Below are 21955 nucleotides of genomic sequence, written 5' to 3'. Positions count from 1 at the left end.
ATACTAGAACAGCTATGCAACACGCGATAACGAAACAACATCGAGACCATGCTGCATGTTTCTACTTTACTTTAGTTCAATTGGTATGCCAGATTTAAGCCTTGACAGTCTTGCAGATGTCAATGAACTCGGGCTTCAAAGAAGCACCACCGACAAGGAATCCATCAATGTCCTTAGCACCGGCTACGTAACATAAAATTCAATCATCAATCAATGTCCATGAATGCCTGGCTAGGCGTCGCACTCACCAAGCTCGCCACAGTTCTTTCCGTTGACGCTTCCACCGTAAATGATTCGGGTGGACTCGGCGACAGAGGATGAGACTCGCTTAGCGAGCCATTTTCGGATGTCGTCGTGGACCTCTTGGGCCTGTTGGACGCTGGCGACCTTGCCGGTACCGATAGCCCAGACGGGCTCGTCTGTAGGTCGCCAAAGCTTGTCAGTCAGATCTCAGTAAAGTGAGATAGATTCATAGCTTACAAGCAACGACGATGTTCCTGGTGCGAGGCAGCAATGTCAGCGTGGTTTCCAGTGTAGAAAGGGAAATGTATGAGGAACTCACTTCCACTCGGACTCGGAGACGCTAGCAGCGATGGTCTCGAGTTGTCTCTCGACGACGGCCATGGTCTTGTCGGCCTCTCGCTCCTCGAGGGTCTCACCAACACAAGCGATGACGGAGAGACCAGCCTCGATAGCTGCCTTGACCTAAACATGGAGCGAAGACATCAGCTCGCTAAGTCGAACTAGGCAAAGTAGACAGCCAATAGAGCATGTCCAAAGTCAGAAGACTCACCTTGTCAGCGACAAGCTTGTCGGTGTCACCGAACATGCTCCTTCGCTCGGAGTGACCAAGGATGACCCAGTGGACCTTTGCATCCTTCAATTGTTGAGGAGCGATCTCACCGGTGAAAGCGCCGGACGCTTCGGTGAAACAGTTCTGGGCGGAAACCTCGGTAGGGGCCTTGAGCTCGGATTGGACTTGGAGGAGGTAAAGTGCGGGAGGAGCAATGACGATTTCTTCGAAAACCCCATCCAAATCAGTAGATGAAAGGAAGGCGGGAATGGCAAGAGCAGCGTTTCGAGTGTTGTTACTCACCGGTAGATCCGTCAAACTTGGCATTGTTGATGCTCTCGACGATCTTCTCGATAGATTCGAGAGAACCGTTCATCTTGAAGTTACCTCTGATCACAAGACCCCATAACGCACCAAAGTCAGCCCTGACGACTCACGCTCTGGGGAAGCACCAAGAGCAAGCTGAGTTACTCACCCAACGAAGAATTTTCGACCGGCCATATTGTTTACTTTGTGTTAGCTACGTATAGGTTGAGTGATAGCGGGAAAGGGGTTGATAATGTATCTTGATACGGTTGATTGTTATATAGGACAGACTACGTTGTAACTGGAAAGAAAGTCAAGGAATCTGTTATCCTGTACTTCCCGCCGGGTTCAATTGACAGTGCGGGTCCCCATGATGCAGAATGATTAGGTTCCCGTTGTAAACCCGCAAATATCCGAACGAGGCGGTTAGAGGACATAACCGTGCATTGTCAATGACATTTGTTGATGTTGATGTTGCAGCAAGGCGCGCTTCACCTTCATATACCTGTATCTCTAGACACTCATTCACAAAGTTAGTTAACCACTCATAACAAGTTCACAAAAATGCCTCCATTACGGTCGAAAAAGTCAAAGACGAGCAGGGTAAGTAGTCCATTTACATGAAGCCTTGAGGATAGCTCGTACAGCTCCACCCAATTCATCGCTCCTTCCCTTCACCTGCCCTTGCCACCACTAAAAGCGGTAGTTCGCGATGTCCACTCTTGAATAGCAATGAGCTGACGAGTTAAACGGGTCGTTATAGTTTCCGGTGGTGAGCCATCATGTTCCCTGTCACCCAGCTGGGCGTCGGAATGATCGAGCTGACAGTTGTCCATTAGGCTCGGATCAAACGAATCATGCAACTAGACGAGGAAGTTGGTAAACTAGCCAGTGCGACACCCGTCATGATCTGTGCGTATCACGTCTCTTTCTCTACTAGCTGGATCATTCCCGAAAACGTCGTGGCTGTTAGCTGATATCATGAGTGTCGGGTAGCGAAAAGTCTTGAATGTTTTATGCAAGTCTTGATCGATGAGACGTGTAAAGAGGCGAGATCAAGAGGATCCAAGAAGATGACAGCATATCATTTGTAAGCTATCATCCACTCGGTATTTTTGTCCGGATCGACTGAGCTTATTGTCCAATCTCGGCGTTACAGGAAGCACATGATCAATACGAACCCTACATTCGATTTCCTGCGAGAAATAGTCGATCCCATCCCTGATCCAGTGGTTGCCGAACCAAAAGCTGGTCCTTCCAAACCTCGCAAAGTGTCCGAATCGAATGGTGGAGCAGGCGGTGCAGGACCTACCAAAAGACGGTCAAAGAAGGATCAAGATGTCAAAGCAGAAGGGGGTGGGGATGGGAACGAAGCGCCTCCTCCGACGACGGCGCAATTGCCTTTGATAGGGACTTGGAAGAGAGATATGAGTGGAGGTGGGGGGACGGGTGAAGGTGGAAGAGGGATGTTTGACGATTACGAAGAGGACGAGGATGATTATTGAGCGTAGCACTGGACACAGGAAGTAGTATTGTACGACTATAACGACATGCACGACAGACAGTATATCACTGGGATCAGTGTTGGGACCCTTTTCAGACTAGAAGAACGCTATCGTCCCGGTGCAGCGAATTTCGCTCTGACCATTGGTGAGGGGTGTGTGTGTGTGTGTGTGAACTATACATGTCATTGTGGATTATACAGAAGCACTTGCTCCCTTTCCATCCGTCTCTCATAATTGCGGCGCTTCGATCCCTTGAGGTCTTTCCTCACCAGCTACCGAGATGAGTTGAGCTAGTATCTTTTCTCCATCAAGATGCGTAAGAGGTAATGTTTGAGCAGCGGCGCCGTCTAGTCGAGAATAAACATTAGCCCTCTATCCATGTTGAAATCACCTCTCGCTCCATCGCCCCGCCTCCTCCCTTCCACCCATCATCTATCTAGTAGCGATTTGAGCTAGGTTTGTCACTCACGGAAAGATACGATCATCTCGGGTTTTGGCTGTTCTCCATTCTCCCATACCGCACCTGCATCAGGTGATTTCGGATTCCTATGCTTCGATCTGGGATCTCTTATTCTTTCGATTTGGATCGGTAATGATGGATTGGCATAAGCTAATTTTGGTGCGTAATTTCGAAGGAATTGTCTATAGGTGAAGGTCAAAACGGTATCAGCAACAATACAAAGATAACCGCGGTGGTTGAACATCATATGATGTCTGCACATGCGGTGTGGGCTAAAGCAACTCACCTGGGTCCTGCTTCAGAGTTCTTGGCTACGAAACGAAGTTTAATCGCTGATACATTGGAAGAGAGCGTCACTGCTCCTGGACCAGATTTGAGAGAAGTGAGAGCTTGTCGGAATGGTAGTCGTCTAATCGACGATGAGGCTGATGATGACATGGTGGGTCGTGAGGGCTGTCGTCTGATCGATAGGAATCTTTGCCTCTGTGTATATGTCTATAACATGTCTATATCAATTGGACGTAAAGTCGGAAATCAACCTAACAGTGAGCGAGAGAAGTGACAAGTCCCAGTGATAATACACTGAAATTAATAGTCCACGTCATTGCATCTATTTTAGCAACTTTGCACTTCCCTCGCGGTTCCTTTTTTCGGTGCAACTCTACTGTTGTCTGCCTGCTTCCTGCCTCGTGTCCCGTGTTACCCTAATACCTCTTGCACCACCACACACCACCGCGCGCGTCCCGTAGTCACCACCATTTCTCACATTAACGTTACGATATCTCTTGGTTCTACAATCTTCATTCCACATTCATTCACCTATATCGCAGTTGTCTTGTTGGAGATCTCACTACGACTTGCCGAGCTGAGCAGATACAAAACAGACAGAGCGCGCGATAACAGTGCTCCCTACGCCAATATCAAATCGCTCCACCACACGCGCCGCGCAGTCAGTTAGTTGCAAGATCTTCGCCAACTTTTCTCATTGCTCGTATAACCCTAATAGATAAATATCTTGTATAGATCTCTCATACATACATACACATATTAGAACGACAAGATGAGCAATCAAGACAAGGACCTCGAATCTTCCATCCCCTTGAACGTATGTCCTCCTCCTCATGGTCGGTCGGTTTATATCGACGACAATGCTAATGAATTTTCTCCATAACACAGGCCATGCCAAGGGCTTCAGATCTGGATGTTGATCTTCAAAATGGCGAGCGTCTGGAGGTCAAGTCAGTTGCCCATCTCTCGACGTTGTACGAATCAGACTGATCGTTGCGTATTCGTTGTAGGATCTCTGAACCTCGTGCTTCTGGGAATCAAGCCAAGAAGATTGTCATCCCCGCTATCGTTAGTAAGTAGCTATTCGAAGACGTTTCAATTGTATCACAAGCTGACATCGCGTTCTTGCTCAGTCATCCCAATCTGGATGGCTTGTTCAATCTCCGTTATCCTTTACAACAGTGAGTGCGATCCAGTAGATTTTACGCAGTTCGAATGAACGCTAACATTTGCGCAGACTACGTCCTCAACACTCTCAACTTCCCCTTCCCCGTCTTCCTTACCACTTGGCATCTCATGTTCTCTGTGAGTCGCGCAACTCCAAGGCAATCAGATGCAATGTCACGACTGACTTTTGATTTCTATGTCAACAGGCATGCGCTACACGTGTTTTGCAACGAACCACCACTTTGGTCGATGGTGCCAAGGACATTGAGATGACCGTGAGTACACCTGTCCAGCTCAGCTGGATGTTCAATAAGTCACGGTCAGCTGATGTTGTCCGACCTTCCAGCGTGACCGATGGGTCCGGTCAATCCTCCCTATCGGTGCTCTCTTCTCGGGCAGTTTGATCTTGTCAAACTACGCATACCTCAGTCTCAGTGTCAGCTTCATCCAGATGCTCAAGGTCAGCTACGTGTTCAAATACCAGCATAGAAGTTGAGCTGATCTCTGCGTCATGAACAGGCATTCAACCCCGTCGCTATCTTGCTCATCTCGTTCGCCTTCAAGATCCAAGAACCCAACAGCAGGTTGATCATCATTGTCTTGGTGAGTGATTTGACATTGCATCTGGAGTGAATAATCTCCAGCTTACACATTGCCTTTCTAGCTCATCTCCACTGGTTGTGCCCTCGGTGAGCTTCGTAATATATATCGACTATACCCCCCGTGCTGACCACCGTCCGCCATACTCAGCCGCCTACGGTGAAATCCACTTTGAGATGTTCGGTTTCCTCTGCCAAGCTGGTGCTCTCGTCTTCGAGGCTTCTCGACTGGTCATGATCCAGATCCTTCTTCACGGTCTCAAGATGGACCCTATCGTCTCCCTTCACTACTACGCTCCCGTGTGTGCTATCATCAACGCTTGTATCATCCCCTTCATTGAGGGTCTCGAGCCCTTCTACGCTCTCCACCGAGTTGGCTTGTTGGTGCTATTCAGCAATGCCGGTATTGCCTTTGCCCTTAACGTGAGTGACTATGTCCACCGGACCTCGGTGAGCATGTGAAACATGCTGACATTGATACAACTCTGCCAGGTCGCCGCTGTCTTCTTGATCAGTGTCGGTTCAGGTCTTATTCTTACCCTTGCCGGTGTCTTTAAGGATATCGTGAGTTGATTCTGTCCAATCGTTACGCACATTTCTGACTTGATCACTTTCACAGCTCCTTATTTCTGGCTCAGTCCTTGCCTTCGGCTCTCACGTCGGTGCACTGCAAGTCTTTGGTTACTCGTGAGTGGTATCGAGTTGTTGGACTCTCTGCAATGCTGACATCGAATTTTAGCATCTCTCTTGGTGGTCTGATCATGTTCAAGACCACCGGTGGCAAGTAAACGGCTATCAACGCGAAAGGCATACGTGTAAACAGCGGGATTGCGACTCAACGGGAGAAAGAATGGTGGCAGGCAAGGCGGGGGAGCGAGCGGGATATCATTGGACAAGATGCCGAATATCATGGCTATGAGCGATTGGTCGATAGGACGGGGGTTATGGGATTCCACAAAAAGAGATTATCTTTCCGGTACGATGACATATAGAGTTTCTCAGATTTCTACAACTACTTGCTTGGACATGCAACATGCGATTGACATTGGTGGGTGGGTGCAACAATCAGGCTCGCGCTGTACAACGTATTGCACTTGGTACGCGCCTTACTTTGCAATGAAACGGATTGGGCATGGGAACCAACCTCCAACCATGCACGTTACATCGTGGTAGTCTCGTGGAATGGACTGGACTGGATTGAACCACTCACGAGCAGTGTATAACACCGCACCGAATTCAGTTTGTATAGCTACTATCGCGAAAAGTCGGAAATCGATAATCGGACTCGGAAAGAAACGCGGCGCTCCGTTTTGAAGGTGATCGGTGCAAGATGATACCGGTAAAGGCGGTATAAACCGGACCGGGATAATTCGGTCCAGGGTAAAACAGGTTATTCATCGTCAGAACGAAGGAGAAGAATAATCAGATCCACCTGCCTGCCTTTGCAGTCCAGTGCATGTACTGTTGCTACTCTGTTGGTATGGAAGAGGAAGCTAGGGAAGGGAGGGGGTGGTATGACGGAATCGCATGTATACTTTTCTTTTTGCAACGCAACGCATGTACCGACTTTCTAGCAGCTCTACGGAAAAGTATCGATTGACCATCTATGAGTATACTTCTTCGTTCACGCACACCTTTTTGATCATCACACGATACACACAGTAGTCGCACTTTGTCCTCTTTTATCCTTGTGCCTTTTATCATCCACAAGTACCCTCGGGAAACCCTTGACATACCGCCCCGTCACACCACACCACACAACACGACACATCAAGAACGAATTTTGGTTTGTTTCAGCGTATCTACCCGATCGTATTGATTTACTTTTGTCACCACCTCCGCATCTTGAATATCAACTACCCCAAGTGCCCCACCTCAATCTCATCTCGTCTTACATAGATAGATCTGTACTTGTCTTTCTTCACATACCCACCATTCACACCGAAACAACAACATATCAACTTGTACGAATATCGTATCTTGTGGTGAATAACTAGCAATTGGTGAGTGACAACCCCTTTTCATCCTGCCTGCTTCATCAACAGTCTTTGTTGCTTCTACAAAGCTACTTTGTCGTCCCTTTGTGCGTGGTGCGTCTGTGCTGCATCACGCTTCGCCTTGTATGGCTTCTCACCGTCACGCCGGGAGCGGTACGAGCAGCGACGCACATTGATCGCCATTTTCATCTTCGGACCAAGATCCGACCGACCGATCGGACCAATTTGCCCATCACACTACACTTCTTTCTTTCTGCACCGCTCCACGTCTTCACGTCGCCCTTCCTCGATTTTTGTACACAAGCTTTGATCGTCTGCTCACCTATGCTTCTACTCCTTTCTTCCATCAGAACGCCTTCAAGTCCCTCGTCACCCGTCACCCCATTGATAAAGGAACAGCCCGTATCTTGTTGTTACCCGATTACCGGATCGTATCAGTCGCGTGACTGTCCACTTACCTATACAACTCAATAAATCCCATCGCCTTTATCTTTACGAAAGCACGTCACTGCTCGACGTCAGCTTCCTTCCAGCAACTACATCGTCCCTTGTTCCATACATCGTAGCGGACTGATACCAGACATCAACCGATTTCCCCACCATACGATATGATCATGACGTCTTCACCTCGCTTGACTCCTCATTCTCGTTCCATGACACACACCCCCTCGCCTACCTCATCACCTAAACTCGTTCCTGTCCCATCCACCATCGCGAAACAACAAACCATCTCTAGCATCTCTGTGGGCGGCTCGAGCAGTCTTCCAACTGGTGGAAGTGGGATATCATCTTCTTTGCCTTCAAGATCATTCGTCCGTGGTCCTCAAGCAAGACCTTATCTCTCTCCCTTGTGTTCGAGGGGACTTTCCGCGAAAGGCGGTAAAGAGTTGGATGGGGACACGAAACGATTCGCAGAGATCGTCAGGGATGTCGTCAATGATCGTGCGGAAGACAGGAGAAAGGGAGAATTGATCGAGATGATTGAGAATGTACATCTTGACGAGGGCGAGGATCGGGGACACTTGCCCGCTCCGCCAAGAAGGGGAAGGAGTGTGGCGGGAAGTGTGGCGGGTAGCTGGGAGACGGAGAGAGCAGAGTTGATCGTCGATATTCCAGTTTGGAGTCCAGGTTGTTTCCAAGGTCAGTACGCGTTCAGCAGTAGCATTGGCGTTCCAAAGCTGATCATTGTTTACCTTTCGCCCTCTTAGACCTCTCGACATTGCACACATTGCGTGACACAACACTTTCCCACACTCATTCCCTCCTGGGTTTCATGCTCAACACCCATTCTGTACCTGCTACATATCGATTGCTCGCTCGATCAGCTGTCACTCCTCCCGGAGGCAAAGTCTCCCCCTTCCACCATGGATGGGGTTGTATCAGACTAGCCCCGTCATCAGCCAACTCTCCCACCGCTCGAACTCGCGAGCTGAAGGGAGTCACCAAAGCAAAACGAGCGGGACTCGTCCACACCCATTCGACTCCTAGTAACATACCAAAGGTAGTCGCGACCAAACATCTTGATGATAATTGTCATGATCAAGTTCTTATGGACAGCGATGATGAAGAGGACGTGAGAGAAGTCAGATTGCGAGAAGGGTTCAGAAGCGACAGTTTCAGCGGGAGTGGTGGTAGTGATGACGACGAAGAGGAGGAGACGGCGGATGTCATCGTGGCCAGGGAGATTGAACGCAGAGGTGGCAAGGAAGGGTGAGTCAGAAACGAATGATCAATATTGGGATTGTGAATTGTCGCTGATATCTTTGCCGCGACGTAGCACCGTCTTCATGATGACTCTGTTCGGTCAACCCGCCCTCATCCTTACCTAGACAAAGCGACCACAGCTTTCTGTCGCGCTCACTCTCCCCTCTTTGTCCCATATCATACACAGTTGTCCGGTTTATTTGTTCCACCATAACAATGTTGTAACGATTCTCGTTGTTTAGCCCTACTGAAATATACATACAACCAATCATACTTTCACACAACGCATCCTATACATTCTGCTCCTTTCTCCTTGTAAGTTGCCTCGATATACTTTGGGCCTTTTTGCTCTTGCTTCCGCGTTTCCGCCTGCAGGCACCACTACTCTTCCATCATACAGAATTTGGTTTAACACTCTTTGGGCTCTTCTAGTGCTTGTTATAAGTTATCTAAGTGAAGTGTTATTTGAGATGCATGGAATGAGATAGTTCACACTCTGCTCGTGATCGCAAATGGTTGATCAAAGGGTGATGATCGTGATTTCGTGCGCGGTAGTCGTAAATTTATCTCCTTTGGCGACATGACGAGAAAGGAGTGTGTTATGAGAGCGAGATCATCATATCTACCCTTATCCACTACTGATCGATACAGCAGGTGCTGCACCTGTTTACCGATCATGCACGATACATCATGACAGGTCGAAGAGATAAGAGGTCAGACACGACCGCTACTCAAGCCACTGCGGCTGATGTAAGGAAAAACAGTAGTGGCCAATCAACCACAGAGTCCCGGTTTGCGACTGCGACTGCAATATCTACTTCGGGGTCAAGTCTGAGCACCACCGATACTACACGGAGTGCTAAGAGTGATACAGCCATCAGGGGAGGATCGTCGATACTACCTAGCAGTACTCGCTCGATTCCTCATTCTGGGTCTGGTTCTTCGCTGAGCAGTACGACGACGACCTCCTCCTCCTCCGCTGGTACGATCACGAATGAAGGATTGAGGACCGGCTCTCCTGGCGAGACGTCGATGCTCGACAGCTCATCAAGCTCACAAGGTAGTCTGATCTGTGAGCGATACCAATTCTTATCCATCGACTGGGATACTTGACAACACGCTGAACGTCTCAAGTTCGACTGACACGTTTTACTTAGATATCAACTCTTTCCCTTCCGATCTCCCAGTTGAGACCATCATCACGGCGAGTGAGGAAGGGGCAAGGAGAGATTATGTCTTTTTGCCTCATAATCAAGTAGCTGATAGCAGTGAGTTGATTTGGTTCCCGGTCACTTGTCACCGTCATCAGGCCTTCGATCTCGTCCTCTGCTCTTTCACCCATGACGTGTCTCTTCTCCCACCCAACCCACCTTAACACGCAGTTTTGGAGTGATCTCCCTAACATGCTGATTGCTCGCGGCACAGTGCTCCTCTTCATTGTAATATTCATCTCATCGCTCATTCTCATGCTACTATGTTTACGACACAATACCCTCTCTAGCCGTCGTAAGCACGGTGCGAGGAAGGAAGATACGGTCATAGGGGACGATATGCGTTGGGCAGAAGGGAGGGAGGTAATTGAGCGTGTCATTGTGTGGGACAAATCGAGCGGGCAAGGTGGATCAGGTGAGGGTGGGAATGGTAATCAAGGGGACAAGAGGGTGTAAGGCAGAGTTGTACAGATCTAGCGAAAAGCGAAAGGTTCACAGTATGTATTGAGTGTAGATTAGCGAATCACGAATGATCGTCATTGCGCACGATCCTCGCTTCTCAATCCCATGTGCTATGATTGCGCTCGCAGTACTCGTTGTCGTGGGCAGCTACATGAGCGATCCGCCTATAACTACGTACGAAGTGCAACCTTCTACGGATACACATGCATCATGTAATTTGCAGCAATACAGTGAGTCGTAGGGACGGTCGCCGCGATTATTTGATTCGGTCAAAGCGCCACAGATTTTTGACGAATTCGATTTCAGTCTGATTCTGGACCCTGAGCCTGAGATACGACGAGTTATAGTGATGATGATCCCACGAGTCAAGTAGTTGGTGCTGTGCTCAGCCTCGACTCTCACTCACACGCAGCAAGCGCTATTCGTTGTTATTGTTATTGTTATTGTTATCGTCGATTGTCGTTCCCGACATCTATATTTATTCAACAGAATCTCTTTTCTTAACTTACTCCACCTACTTACCAGTCAAGATGTCTGCTAAAGATGTAAGTGCATGCACCATGTTGAGATCACACACATTGTTAGGTATAGCCTTGCCGCTGCCTCTCCCGTCTCATCTCCTACTGCGGATAATAAGTTCGAAGCTGATATTTTGACATTGCAGTACTACGGTAACCAGTATGTCTCCCCTCTTCCACATCCAGCTTGTCCATCCCGTCCTGCATAGCACCAAGGCGGTCCGTCGCTTTAACGGACCAAACGACTTCGTCATCCGCCCTCCCCCTCCCTCCTGCTCCGCCGTACTGATTCTTTCTGCCTTTGCCTACTTAGACAACAGGGATACGGCCAACAGCCTCAGTACGGTCAATATCCCCAACAAGGAGGATACGGCCAGCCCCAACAAGGATACGGTCAACCCCAACAAGGCGGATACTACCCCCCTCCTCCTCAGGTGAGTGGGGAACGATCATCTTGGCGTACGAGATACTCCGCCTTGAGGTTTTGATGCTGATTTGTTTGCGATCCGATGGAATAGCAATCATATCAACAACCAGGTCGTATGTCCCTCTCCCTTCCTTCCTTCCATCAAGCTTCGACTGCAAAGCGTCTGAAATCTACAAGCGCAAGAGCAAGTACTGATCAACTTTGTCAAAATTGATCCGAATACCCACTATAAATAGAATAGTACGTCACCCTATTCTTCTGTCCTTCCAAAGTCCTTACGTCTGTGCGGCACTCCTTCCGCCCTTCGCTGGCTGCTTCAGCACATACTGACATCCACCATCGCCCTCGTAGCTATCCTCAACCTCAACCTCAGCCGGTCTACGTCCAACAGCAACCTCAGAAATCAGGTGGTGCTGGCGGTGCTGGATGTTGTGCATGGTGAGTGTGACAATGTCACGTCCTTCTTTCCGACTTGCGTTTCATCTTGTTCTGCGCTATGATCTCGTCGCTAACTGGGACCTCTTATGCCAGTCTCGCGGGTGGTGAGTAAAGCAAATACATGCAATCAGCGAATACCTGGCTGATCTCCGTTTGTTCCCCTCACCCTCTCCTTAGCCCTTTGTTGTTGTTGCGCCGAGGAAATGTGCTGTGACATGCTCTGTTAATCTCTCCATCTAATCTCGAGGTCTACGATGGAGGATTCGGATTGGATCGGGAAATGTCTCAGTAGAGTCCAGGCGGAAAATGTCCTAGTTGTGATTTTATAGTCCTAGTCTCGTTCAGCGCACTTGGATCGAACATTTTAATCTGATTCTTGGATACGGTTATGCAACGTTTTCAACGAATCGCAATCAAGCAAATTTGCATCACTTGATCCTTCGCTTCGCTAATAGGCTGGGTACGATGTGTATGCCACACAAAGTCTTGAGCATGTATCCACATACTCGGCAACTTGACAATGGGTGTTGCATGCCCACCCATGATCCCGCCACAAAAGCTCCCACCTCCCTTTTCAATATCTCTCAACCTCCAACTCTCAATGCGGGGTACCATCAAAGTTAGGTCCACCCGGTCCATTACCACCTGCACCTGGATTCGAACCTGGCCCTGGCTGGCCTCCTTGCGGTCCCTGCATCTGCACTGGCGGCTGCTGGAACTGCGGTTGAGCCGGTGGTTGCCCGGGGAAAGGAAGATTATGCTGTACTATTGTCACCAGTAGGTCAGCGGGGTGAACGATGTTAGAAGCTGACTCTCGACTCACACTGAGGTGTCTGGTGCGGAGTGGGCAAGCCCTGATTTTGGTAGTACATCTGTGGACCACCCGGACCAGGTCCGTGCCGTTGAGGAGTGTGGGGGTTGAACTGCATATGTTGCGGAGGAAGGAATTGAGGGTTTTCTGCAGAAGCGGGTGTCAGGAGAAGATTTTACCGCATACAGCAGAGCAACTCACGAGGCATGCCATTTTGGTAGTACATTGGCACTGAAGCAGGTTCAATTAGTTTTATTGAGTCACGGTCGCAGAATTAACACTCACTCCCGTTGGGCGGACCACCTGGACCTATGTGCTGAGGTGGTGGTTGACCCATAGGTTGTCCAGGAAGAGGCGCATATTGTGGGCCCGGTGAAAACATTCCAGGACTCTGCATCTGACCAGGATGGGGAGGTAATCCAGGCTGTGAACAATTAGCGATTTGACCTTGTACCCGTACATCGCTTGGACGACTCACTTGGTTGAATCGGTAGTACGGAGGATAGTTGGGTGGGATACCAGGCATCAGAGGCGGAGGAGCAGCATGAGGCGATGGCGATGATGGATCATCCTCGAACCCAGTCATGTGGATAGGGGGTACAGGGCCACCGTACTGAGGAACGTGGTGTTTGCGTCCCGGATAAGGCCATTGAAGTCCAACCGAAGACGCTGAAGGCACTGAGCCATGCTTCCAAGGGTTGAAGTCATCTCGCATGTTGACCGATGTTATCCGTTCGGGAAGCTTATCGCGGAAGAACGGGTTCTTGGGTGGAGCTGGAGCGGTGGAGGGACCAGCACTAACAGACGGACGAGGTGCTGCAGGAGCTGCAGCGGGACTACCAGATGACTGACCAGGCTTGAAAACAGCTGCGCCTGGGTTTGGCTTGAACACAAAAGCGTTCGCAGATGGGTTCAGCTTGGCTGCTTGAGAACCCGAAGCGTGGCTGGTGATCGAAGGTGTTGGGGAAGCGGCGAGGGGAATATTCTGACCCGCTGTCTCAGGCACAGGCAAGACTGGCGCCTTTCTCTTGGTCGGGTTGAAAGGAGGAATCTCGGGAATCTTCATGACGATCTTCTTCGGAGCCACAACCTTCGATGCTTCCGCTTTGGCGGCGTCGGCAGGAGCAGCAGCCTTGGCAGGGGCAGGTTGAGCAGGTGCAGGCACTTGCGCTTTGCGAGTGCGAGCCTCTTCAAGGGCACTGGTGGCTTTAGCTTCGATGTCCTTTTGCTTTGTCGCATCCTTAGCAAGGATGGGCAGGATGTCTTTCGGAATAGGAAGGGGGACCTATAAGTGTATCAGCAAAAGCCATCACAAGGAAACACCCAAACTCACCTTGAAATTGGTGTGGAATTTCTTGAGGTCCGCAAGTTGACGTTCTCTCTCCGACTTCATGACAGACTGCTTCTTCGCTTCCACCTTCTCACGCTCAGTACCAACGAACTGCCTCCACTGATCCACCACACCTCCAAGTTGACCGTCCTATAAAGTGGTCGATCATGCCTCGTCAGCGCCGCGTCTACTACAAACATGTCCGTACTCACAGGTTTGGGATCATTTGTTGGCGCACTAGCAGTAGGGGCAGCAGGAGGTGCACCTGCTTCCTCCCCAGGCTGCTTGGTCGCTCCAGCTTTCATAGGAACGGCGACAGGCTCGGAAGCGACGGGGTCCGCGCTGGTGCTTCGTGCTGGTGCAGGTGGAGGTTCGATAGTACTGGCCGGAACTGGCGTCGTGGTTGCTGCCTGTGGAGCTTGTGGTACTGGCGAGGAACTCTCCGTGCCATTGGCTTTGGGTGCAGAAGGAACGGGGGGAGCAGAAACACGTGGTGCGGTCCCGCCCATTCCGGCCGCCTTTCGAGCAGCAGGAGGAACATAGGCGTTGGGGTTTCGAACGACACCAGAGTATCTGAAATATCAGATCAGTATGAGAATGACACTGGGAAGAAGGGCACTTACTTCTCTTCCTCGTCCTTTGCACCTTCTTCCACAGATTGACCTCTCTCTTCGGCAACATGAGAGTTCTTGGCTGTCTGACCCATGATCTCCGCTGCCAATCTTTCCGCTTCCTTTTCCCTCTTCTTGAAATCCGCTCCAGACTTGTTCAACTTGGTGGTGTACAGCTCTTCCTGGAAGCTAGTTTTGGTACCGAAGAGCCTCTCGTTGGTCTCAAACTGATCCCAAGGGATGTTCGACAGACCCCCTCCAAATGTCTCCGAGTCACGGTTCCCGCCATTTGGCTTGGCTCCGTTGGTTGCGGCCTCGGCAGGCCCATCAGGAGTCCACGGTTTCAGCTCTCTTTCAGTAGGCCCGGATGCTTTGGAGATGTCGGTATCGGTCTGGAAGCCTAAAACGAGAGCGTGTACGTTCAGCTTTCGGACCAACGTGATGGGATGTCACAATCCACACTTATGACTTACCTTTACCGCTTCGAGCCTTGTCATCCAGAACGACCTTCTTCATGTCCAACATGCTGTGATACGAAACGGTGATCAGACATCATACAAACGATACAAAGGAACACTATTGGACACTCCGCTCTCTGCAGCGGCTGGATATAATCACTCACTGATCATTGATGGAAGTCCTTGGTCCGGTAGCAGAACCAGGTGCAGGGGTATGGCCAATGACGGGAGAAGCTCCTCGCGAATTTGGATAGGAGCCGGTCGTTCCGGGAGGAGGTCCACCTCGCCAAGCGCCTCGTCTATCCCATGGTGAGAATCAGCTTCTCTATCACTATGTATGTGTGTGATCGGGAGAAAGGAAGGGAGCTACTCACCTAGGGGGACCACCACCTTCTGCACCGCCTCTTCCTGGCCCGCCTCCGCCACCTCCTCTGTTTCCACCTCTACCCCTACCACGCTCAATTGTCGTCATGATGGATCGTGAATGTCGTCGTGTGAGGTCTTCCCTTTCTCCGTCCTTCTCGCAATGAAAGACGAGGATAAGTCAATGGATGACTACGGGAAGAGACCAAGTGCTAAAAGAAGTGATAGTTGGTTAGCCTAACTGTATTGGTGATTGAGCATTGCTATTCGAAGATGTGTAATGACGAGTCCGCGCTTCGCTTTCCGATCAACGGAACAGTTGATTTATGACCATACGACCATCCACCTTTCCTGATGTCGCGACACAGTTGTCTCGCACATATATTGCCGCGCACTACGGACGTTGACAAAGACGGGACTCACGAGTCTGACGCGTTTGTATCAAAGGTGTTCTGGTAGAGAAGCACCTCGGATGAGGAGGAACCCTTGACTTTGACCACAGCTTTGATATGCTGACCTAGGCAAGGGAAGATGGTTGTTGTCGTTATGTCGTTGTGTGGTTGTGAGTGTAGTGCGGTTCGGTTCGGTTAGTATGGCGATACAAGTCAATCACAATTCAAAATGCCCCGCACCCACGAGTTCAGGGACTCGACGGCACTACGGTGGGATCGGCAAAATAGTACAACCAGAGCTACTATATCGGCGTTTTGATGTTGTGGCGCGTCGAGGCCGAAGCCTCGTGGTGGATATCAACCTCCACTCACTCGGATCTCGGAGCCGGGCGAGCGAGCGATCAAGTTGAAACGCAATCTGAAATCAAGTCGGTCAGAGAGAACAATAACAATGCATTGATCTATACTCAGCAAGATTAGAAGAAGTCACTTGTCCACTTGTACACTAGTCCGTTGTCTATCATCGTTCTCCGACTGTGACTGTACTCGCTCATCTCTTCTCACATACCTTCCAACGGGCCTTAAGTTACAGCTTGAATCTTCTACCAATCCAGCTGGCACACGTGTATTGTTTCATTACCTATCACCATGACCATACCTCCCCAAGAGAAACTCTCAGACTACACTATCCGTGTTGCCAATCCTTCTCAGGCAGAACAACACGTACGAGGGGCGTTTGCCATCTGGCACAAGGGTACAACATGGGAAGTGAGTGCAGCTCTGTGTCATCGTGCTTCACCAGATGCACTGACGGAGTCCTGATGGGCATCTAGGAATTTTCGGAAGTAGGTCGAAGAGAACGAGAGGAGACCGAATGGGGTCGAGATGGCGCCTTCCTGACCTGGTGTGTCCGGCTCCGAATGACTGAGGTAGGACCGCTACTGACAACTTTGTAGGGTATTGGTTCGCAGCGATGATGTGGAAGACGATATATACGCAGGATGTGAGACGTGAGTGTCACGCTTACGACAATTCGTGACCTGTGCGAGTGACAATCTCGTCTTTGAATGAATCTGACATGATTCGGCTCGCTTGTAGGTACCGAAGGCGGGGCTGGGTGAAGCGAAAGGGCTCAAATGATGTCGAAGACGGCTACATTTATGGCATAGCGTCGGTGATCACCCCGAAGCAACATCTTAGTGAGTATCGAGTTCAACTCCTACTATCCCCTTCATCAGCTTCATGGCGGACTTGACCAGAGCCTTTCAAGCTGATGTCCATGGTGATATATTGCAGGAAACGGATATGCAACTCGTTTGCTCAGCCTACTTCACCACGAACTCGGACCCTCTGCCACCATCCCTTCTTTGCCTCGAGAATGGGGTATGGAGCCCTCGATCCCGTCTGATGTATCGCCAAAGGTACCAAAAGCGATCGGATCTATCCTTTGGTCCGATGTCGGCTCGAAATTCTATTCGAAATGTAAAATGAGTGTGGACAGACCCGGATGGGTGGTGGAAGATTCGCAAAATACCGAATTGGTATGGAAGATCATTCCACCTTCTTCCGCTCAACCTTTGGACGAAAACGTCGATTGGCTATACAAGGAAGACTTTGCTTCGATCGGTGAGGAGATAGGCTCGTCGATCAAGCAGAAGTTGAAGAAGACCGATACAAGTGAACGATCGATCTTTGTACACGATCCTGCGACTCCTGGCTTGTTGAGTTTTGTACCTGTCCGAGGATCATGGTCTCGTCCATCCCTCGAGAATAAACCCATTGGTCTCCGTATCAGATCGTCGACCGGCGACTCCGCCGACGATACCATCGTCCTGTTCGCCCTACTCAATCTTTCGATTGGCTCCAGGTTCATGATCACCTTGGTACACAATCTCAAATCGTCTCAACTGCCTACCGTCTTACAAGCACTCGACAGTCTGGCGACCGAAGCTGGACATAAGGAAGGATGGGTATGGGATCTCGGCCTCTCCGGTGATCTGGTAGAAGCTTGGAAGAACCAGCCTGGAAGAGAGGTGGTCGCGAAACGACGAGATGAGATTGGAGGTCATCTTTTAGGTGTGGCATGGTATGGTGCAGAAGAGGAGAAAGGGGAGATGATCAAAGGAGAGATGTGGACTTGGTGTTGAGCGATAATGCGAACGACGTACGGAGGGGTTTTCAGCATAGCATAGGATATAAACGTTGTGCATAGACTTTTGATCCTTTGATGGTGTTGATGGCCCTCCTTTCACAGCGCTACTGACATAGCCCTGACGCAGAGCAACCTAACCACCAGAACGTGTTCTATCTACTCGTATCATCCTCGCCACTGATTACACCCGTACTCTCTTTGTCATTTGCAAGTCAACACAGACCACAGCCAGCAACACGAGATGGTAAACTTTCTGAAAGCTCTGTTCAAACCTCCTTCTAACCGGTCTCGCAAGGTGACAACAACGACCAGGACAACTGCCACCACAACGTATCCGTATAACTCGACTGATAGTAGATTGATACAGACCGCTATGGGGAATTCAAGCCAAATAGGAGGGAGGTTAGGTGCTATCATCGCATCGAGTTCAGACGCCATAGGTCCGTTCTCTTTACTTTACGTGTGATGCGGACTGACAAGAGATATGTTTCTTCATTGGTTGTAGGGACATGTCAGACGTTACTCTCATCGAACTCTACCGATGATTCATCCATTCACCACATTACCAGGATTATCGCTCTCCTAGAAGCTCAGCGAAGGGAATTATTCGACATGCGACCTTATGTCGAAAGACGCAGATTTCCCACCCTACGTAAGTGATGTTCTCCCTCCCTTACTCCGTTACTACTGTGAGCAAGGTGAAAAGCTGAGAATCGCGATGTCCTTCCTTATACTCCCTTACTTATGTAGTCACTCTTCACGAAATATACTCGAAGCTCGGTACGAGTCTACAAGATGTCCAGAGTATGCCGCCTACCGTCGCTCGCGATACGTTAGAGACTTTGGTTCAAGTCCTACAAGAAGGTACGCGACCAAAGTCATTTCTGTCCCCACCAATCAAGTGCCAAATCTTCCTGGCGGCGCATCCATAATACTGACTGGGGTTCTCGCAGGCCCCGACTACTTGATTGATATCATCCTCATATCCGCTATCATCTCCCAAGCCGAAATGATTGACACCTCTTACGCATCGGATCTTCGTCATATCCTCGATAGAGCGATCGATTCACAGACTGACCTCGAGACGTTCCGAAGAGCCACAGAGGCTATTGCGAGTGTGAGCTCGGGGATCCCAACGCACTTGTTGGATAATCAACAGGCGGAGGAGGCTTATGAGGCGATTGCTGTGCTGGTGAAGCAGGTGAGTTCGACATTTGACTGAACGAACTGATTCGATGGAGCCTACTGACGTTTTGGTTACCCTTCAGCTGCAAGTCCGCGTAGCGACAAGTGTCAATTTGACACCAACACCGGCATCATCCATAGCGGGAAGTGGAACAGTCACACCTGTTCAGTCGCCCTTGGTTTCGGCAACAACATCGCCTGCGGTCTCTCCTACTCCCTCTGTATCATCGTCGACCTCATCCACACCGTCCGACCCAAATTTCAAATCGATGGACATCTCGGACCTTCAGGCAAATTACGGTACTGGGGTCCGTGCACCCGCATCCCCACTTCCTGGACTATCATCGTACCGACCTTCCCCGGCGCCCAGTACTCCCAAGCCCGCAGCTGCAACTCCCGCTACTCCTGATACGTCCTCCGAAACCTCGCAAGAGATATGGGAATATCGAGATCAACTTCTCACTCGATCAGCACTCGATCTCGTCCTCGCCCAAGAAGCACTTGCCCAAGCTGACAGTTCAGGTCAATACGCTGGCGAAGTATCGTGGGACGATCTCAGAAAAGCTTGGATACCGAAATGGGTCGAAAAGCTAAAACCGGGTGATTTGGCAGATGACGATGAAGTACCCGATCTGACACCGGGCGGATTCAAGATTAAGACAAAGGATGAATGGGGGAATAAGATCGGTTGGTATGGTCCTCATAAGGAGATGTACTATGAGGAAGAGCCAAAGTTTGAGCTCAAAGAGAAATGAAAATGATTTCTTTCATTACATGCATACTTATCTACGCAGACTCTGGCTTGACTTTTTCCAATCCTGGTAGATATTCGTATCCGCCTTCCTTCCTAATTTTGTCGAAGAACTACCGAGTCACCAAAGTGGGTCAGCGTTGTTGCACCACGCATGACTTATTGTTCAGCTATAACTCACCCCCATGGTCATCGCTGTCTCCGCATGAGTCATCGTTGGGCATTCCAACAATCCATCCTTCAAGCATCTAGCCACCTGGTCTGCTTCCCAGTACAGGCCAAAACCGTCAAAGTCCATATCAACATTTTCGTCGGGCAGGAACTTTCCACCCTCGTCTTCTGGGTTGGCTAGTCTTTTCAAAGTGTATCCCGTAGGACGAGAGGTGTATCCGTGAACGTGAATCTCCCTACGAGAGATGTCAGGATCATGCAGAACGGCAAGGTACGTTGTCATATAGAACTCACCCCTTCGAGCCGACTATTCGAGTGTTTTGCTGTTTCTGGACCTGCGAAAGGAGATTGGTAGTACCTGCAGCAGTCATTAGTCCTAGATATTGACCGAAACGTCCTCGAAGACGTACAATATGCAATAGCGTTGATCTTGGGGAAAGTCATAGTGAAGCCTGTTGCCAAGTCGACGCCAGTGTGGTATTTCAGCATGGTACTTCCCACCTTTTCAGGTGGTGTCATTCCGTTTTTTGGATGTCGATAAAGGATCATCATTGTCTTGTATCAGTGAACAGGTACAAAATATCAGCCGAGTTTCGCACATCTCAGAAGGTGGGACACAGCAAGACTTACCCAAACCAATGGATACGGTCCGATGTCAAGCAATGCTCCTCCCGCAAGTTCCGCAGCCAATAGCCTGTCCGTGTCTTTCCTCTTCTTGTATCCATCCATCGAGAGGTCGGAGTAAAGACATCGTATCTCGCCAATCAGGTCGTCTTCGTGTATCGCCTTCTGGATAGCCAGCATGGTGGGGTTAAATCGGGTCCACACGGCTAACGAACGGTTTCGTCAGTTCAATAGTCGCCTTACTATCACCAAGCGCTCGTTTGAAGTCGACTCACCTTCCATCAGAAACAGACTCTTGCTTTTCGCGATGGACGCTAGGTGTTTCCATTCTGCAGCATTGAGAGTTGCAGGCTGTATTCCCAGACAAGAAAATCAGCTGTGTAGCTTCCTTACATGAAATAGGAGCACAATAGCTGACCTTTTCAAGCAAACAGTGTTTTCCACCCTCCAGAGCCAGCTTCGCATCTTCGTAATGAGATACGTTCATCGTCCCAACATAAACGATGTTAACGTTCTATAACGGCAAGATTGATATCAGCTCTGGACTGACTCTGCACGAAGCCTACAGAAGGTGGACAAGGAAACTCACAGGATCATCAACGACCTCTTTGTACGATCCATATGCCTTGGGCTTGAAATCCACCAATCCAGTTTGTTGACCCGCTGCGCCGTTAGGACAATTTGCAGCGATGAACTCTTCAGCCTTGGATAGCGTTCGTGATCCAACCGCAGCGATGGCGTGCGAGACGTCGGTGACATTACGAGAAGACATGGGACGGGAGACGTCCTTGGTAAATTCGGACGAGATCCCTGTTTGATGCGAGTCAGGCTCAGTGTGCTGATAAGGGATAAGAGCTGAGGGTACTCACAACCACATCCTAGGACACCCCACTGCGCAACAAAAGGCTTTTGAGTCGACATGGTGAGATATAGAAGTCGTCGCGGGGCGATGCGGTGGTGTTATCAGTAGTGTTGTATAAGAACAGATGTGAAGGTGAAATCCAGCGATGCATGGTCGTTGCTTGCTTTAGCTTAACATAGACCTTGTCATTTGCATAGGTCTGTCCAGGTGCGGGGCGATAAGCATGTATTGTTCCGGTAAAACTCCGGTGTAACCAGTAACCGGGCCGAAGTGACTGTTTGGTGGTGACGGCGGCGACAATTAACAATTAATTATCGATAGCTGCTGAAGCTGACATTCCTTTGGACATGATCTGTTTTTGACTTGCTGA

The 21955-nt window shown here is 49.7% G+C and overlaps 11 protein-coding genes across 11 annotated transcripts; 7 read left to right on the top strand and 4 right to left on the bottom strand.

The window, feature by feature from the left end:
• Nucleotides 1-94: 94 nt before the first annotated feature.
• Nucleotides 95-1294, bottom strand: CI109_103391 (triose-phosphate isomerase; the record flags this gene model as incomplete). Its single annotated transcript, XM_032005619.1, has 7 exons — nucleotides 95-183; nucleotides 249-419; nucleotides 481-497; nucleotides 563-705; nucleotides 794-1017; nucleotides 1097-1182; nucleotides 1269-1294. The coding sequence occupies 7 exons, from the start codon at nucleotides 1292-1294 to the stop codon at nucleotides 95-97; spliced, it is 756 nt and encodes a 251-aa protein (XP_031860108.1).
• A 369-nt stretch (nucleotides 1295-1663) lies between these two features.
• CI109_103390 (uncharacterized protein) lies at nucleotides 1664-2604 on the top strand (the record flags this gene model as incomplete). The annotated part of the gene is made up of 4 exons (XM_065967290.1): nucleotides 1664-1702; nucleotides 1939-2011; nucleotides 2096-2189; nucleotides 2259-2604. The coding sequence occupies 4 exons, from the start codon at nucleotides 1664-1666 to the stop codon at nucleotides 2602-2604; spliced, it is 552 nt and encodes a 183-aa protein (XP_065823362.1).
• Nucleotides 2605-2832: 228 nt separating this feature from the next.
• CI109_103389 (mitochondrial 54S ribosomal protein mL61) lies at nucleotides 2833-3502 on the bottom strand (the record flags this gene model as incomplete). The annotated part of the gene is made up of 3 exons (XM_032005617.1): nucleotides 2833-2951; nucleotides 3074-3246; nucleotides 3351-3502. 3 exons carry the CDS (start codon nucleotides 3500-3502, stop codon nucleotides 2833-2835), a joined length of 444 nt encoding a protein of 147 aa, XP_031860106.1.
• Nucleotides 3503-4124: 622 nt separating this feature from the next.
• On the top strand, nucleotides 4125-5906 carry CI109_103388 (uncharacterized protein; the record flags this gene model as incomplete). Its single annotated transcript, XM_032005616.1, has 13 exons — nucleotides 4125-4169; nucleotides 4241-4302; nucleotides 4363-4424; nucleotides 4486-4533; nucleotides 4590-4657; nucleotides 4726-4794; nucleotides 4866-4979; nucleotides 5039-5122; nucleotides 5184-5208; nucleotides 5270-5541; nucleotides 5611-5682; nucleotides 5738-5805; nucleotides 5858-5906. 13 exons carry the CDS (start codon nucleotides 4125-4127, stop codon nucleotides 5904-5906), a joined length of 1038 nt encoding a protein of 345 aa, XP_031860105.1.
• A 1817-nt stretch (nucleotides 5907-7723) lies between these two features.
• CI109_103387 (uncharacterized protein) lies at nucleotides 7724-8944 on the top strand (the record flags this gene model as incomplete). Its single annotated transcript, XM_032005615.2, has 3 exons — nucleotides 7724-8255; nucleotides 8324-8825; nucleotides 8893-8944. 3 exons carry the CDS (start codon nucleotides 7724-7726, stop codon nucleotides 8942-8944), a joined length of 1086 nt encoding a protein of 361 aa, XP_031860104.2.
• A 565-nt stretch (nucleotides 8945-9509) lies between these two features.
• CI109_103386 (uncharacterized protein) lies at nucleotides 9510-10486 on the top strand (the record flags this gene model as incomplete). The annotated part of the gene is made up of 3 exons (XM_032005614.1): nucleotides 9510-9891; nucleotides 9977-10087; nucleotides 10245-10486. The coding sequence occupies 3 exons, from the start codon at nucleotides 9510-9512 to the stop codon at nucleotides 10484-10486; spliced, it is 735 nt and encodes a 244-aa protein (XP_031860103.1).
• A 536-nt stretch (nucleotides 10487-11022) lies between these two features.
• CI109_103385 (uncharacterized protein) lies at nucleotides 11023-11987 on the top strand (the record flags this gene model as incomplete). The annotated part of the gene is made up of 5 exons (XM_065967289.1): nucleotides 11023-11037; nucleotides 11157-11170; nucleotides 11220-11444; nucleotides 11789-11875; nucleotides 11969-11987. 5 exons carry the CDS (start codon nucleotides 11023-11025, stop codon nucleotides 11985-11987), a joined length of 360 nt encoding a protein of 119 aa, XP_065823361.1.
• A 486-nt stretch (nucleotides 11988-12473) lies between these two features.
• On the bottom strand, nucleotides 12474-15557 carry CI109_103384 (uncharacterized protein; the record flags this gene model as incomplete). The annotated part of the gene is made up of 11 exons (XM_032005612.1): nucleotides 12474-12640; nucleotides 12699-12833; nucleotides 12888-12917; nucleotides 12972-13110; nucleotides 13165-13971; nucleotides 14020-14166; nucleotides 14229-14589; nucleotides 14640-15027; nucleotides 15101-15153; nucleotides 15250-15384; nucleotides 15460-15557. The coding sequence occupies 11 exons, from the start codon at nucleotides 15555-15557 to the stop codon at nucleotides 12474-12476; spliced, it is 2460 nt and encodes an 819-aa protein (XP_031860101.1).
• A 931-nt stretch (nucleotides 15558-16488) lies between these two features.
• Nucleotides 16489-17987, top strand: CI109_103383 (uncharacterized protein; the record flags this gene model as incomplete). Its single annotated transcript, XM_032005611.1, has 5 exons — nucleotides 16489-16608; nucleotides 16674-16744; nucleotides 16797-16850; nucleotides 16939-17039; nucleotides 17137-17987. The coding sequence occupies 5 exons, from the start codon at nucleotides 16489-16491 to the stop codon at nucleotides 17985-17987; spliced, it is 1197 nt and encodes a 398-aa protein (XP_031860100.1).
• Nucleotides 17988-18233: 246 nt separating this feature from the next.
• CI109_103382 (uncharacterized protein) lies at nucleotides 18234-19932 on the top strand (the record flags this gene model as incomplete). Its single annotated transcript, XM_032005610.2, has 5 exons — nucleotides 18234-18432; nucleotides 18498-18644; nucleotides 18743-18856; nucleotides 18946-19193; nucleotides 19261-19932. 5 exons carry the CDS (start codon nucleotides 18234-18236, stop codon nucleotides 19930-19932), a joined length of 1380 nt encoding a protein of 459 aa, XP_031860099.2.
• Nucleotides 19933-19963: 31 nt separating this feature from the next.
• CI109_103381 (uncharacterized protein) lies at nucleotides 19964-21644 on the bottom strand (the record flags this gene model as incomplete). Its single annotated transcript, XM_032005609.1, has 9 exons — nucleotides 19964-20041; nucleotides 20110-20335; nucleotides 20394-20457; nucleotides 20510-20654; nucleotides 20730-20929; nucleotides 20999-21074; nucleotides 21142-21237; nucleotides 21313-21533; nucleotides 21593-21644. The coding sequence occupies 9 exons, from the start codon at nucleotides 21642-21644 to the stop codon at nucleotides 19964-19966; spliced, it is 1158 nt and encodes a 385-aa protein (XP_031860098.1).
• Between the last annotated feature and the right edge of the window lie 311 nt (nucleotides 21645-21955).

This window comes from Kwoniella shandongensis, chromosome 6 (genome assembly GCF_008629635.2).
Source record: "Kwoniella shandongensis chromosome 6, complete sequence".
Taxonomy (NCBI): Eukaryota; Fungi; Basidiomycota; class Tremellomycetes; order Tremellales; family Cryptococcaceae; genus Kwoniella; species Kwoniella shandongensis.
The sequence above is the reverse complement of the archived record's forward strand: the minus strand, read 5'-3'. Positions and strand labels throughout refer to the sequence as shown.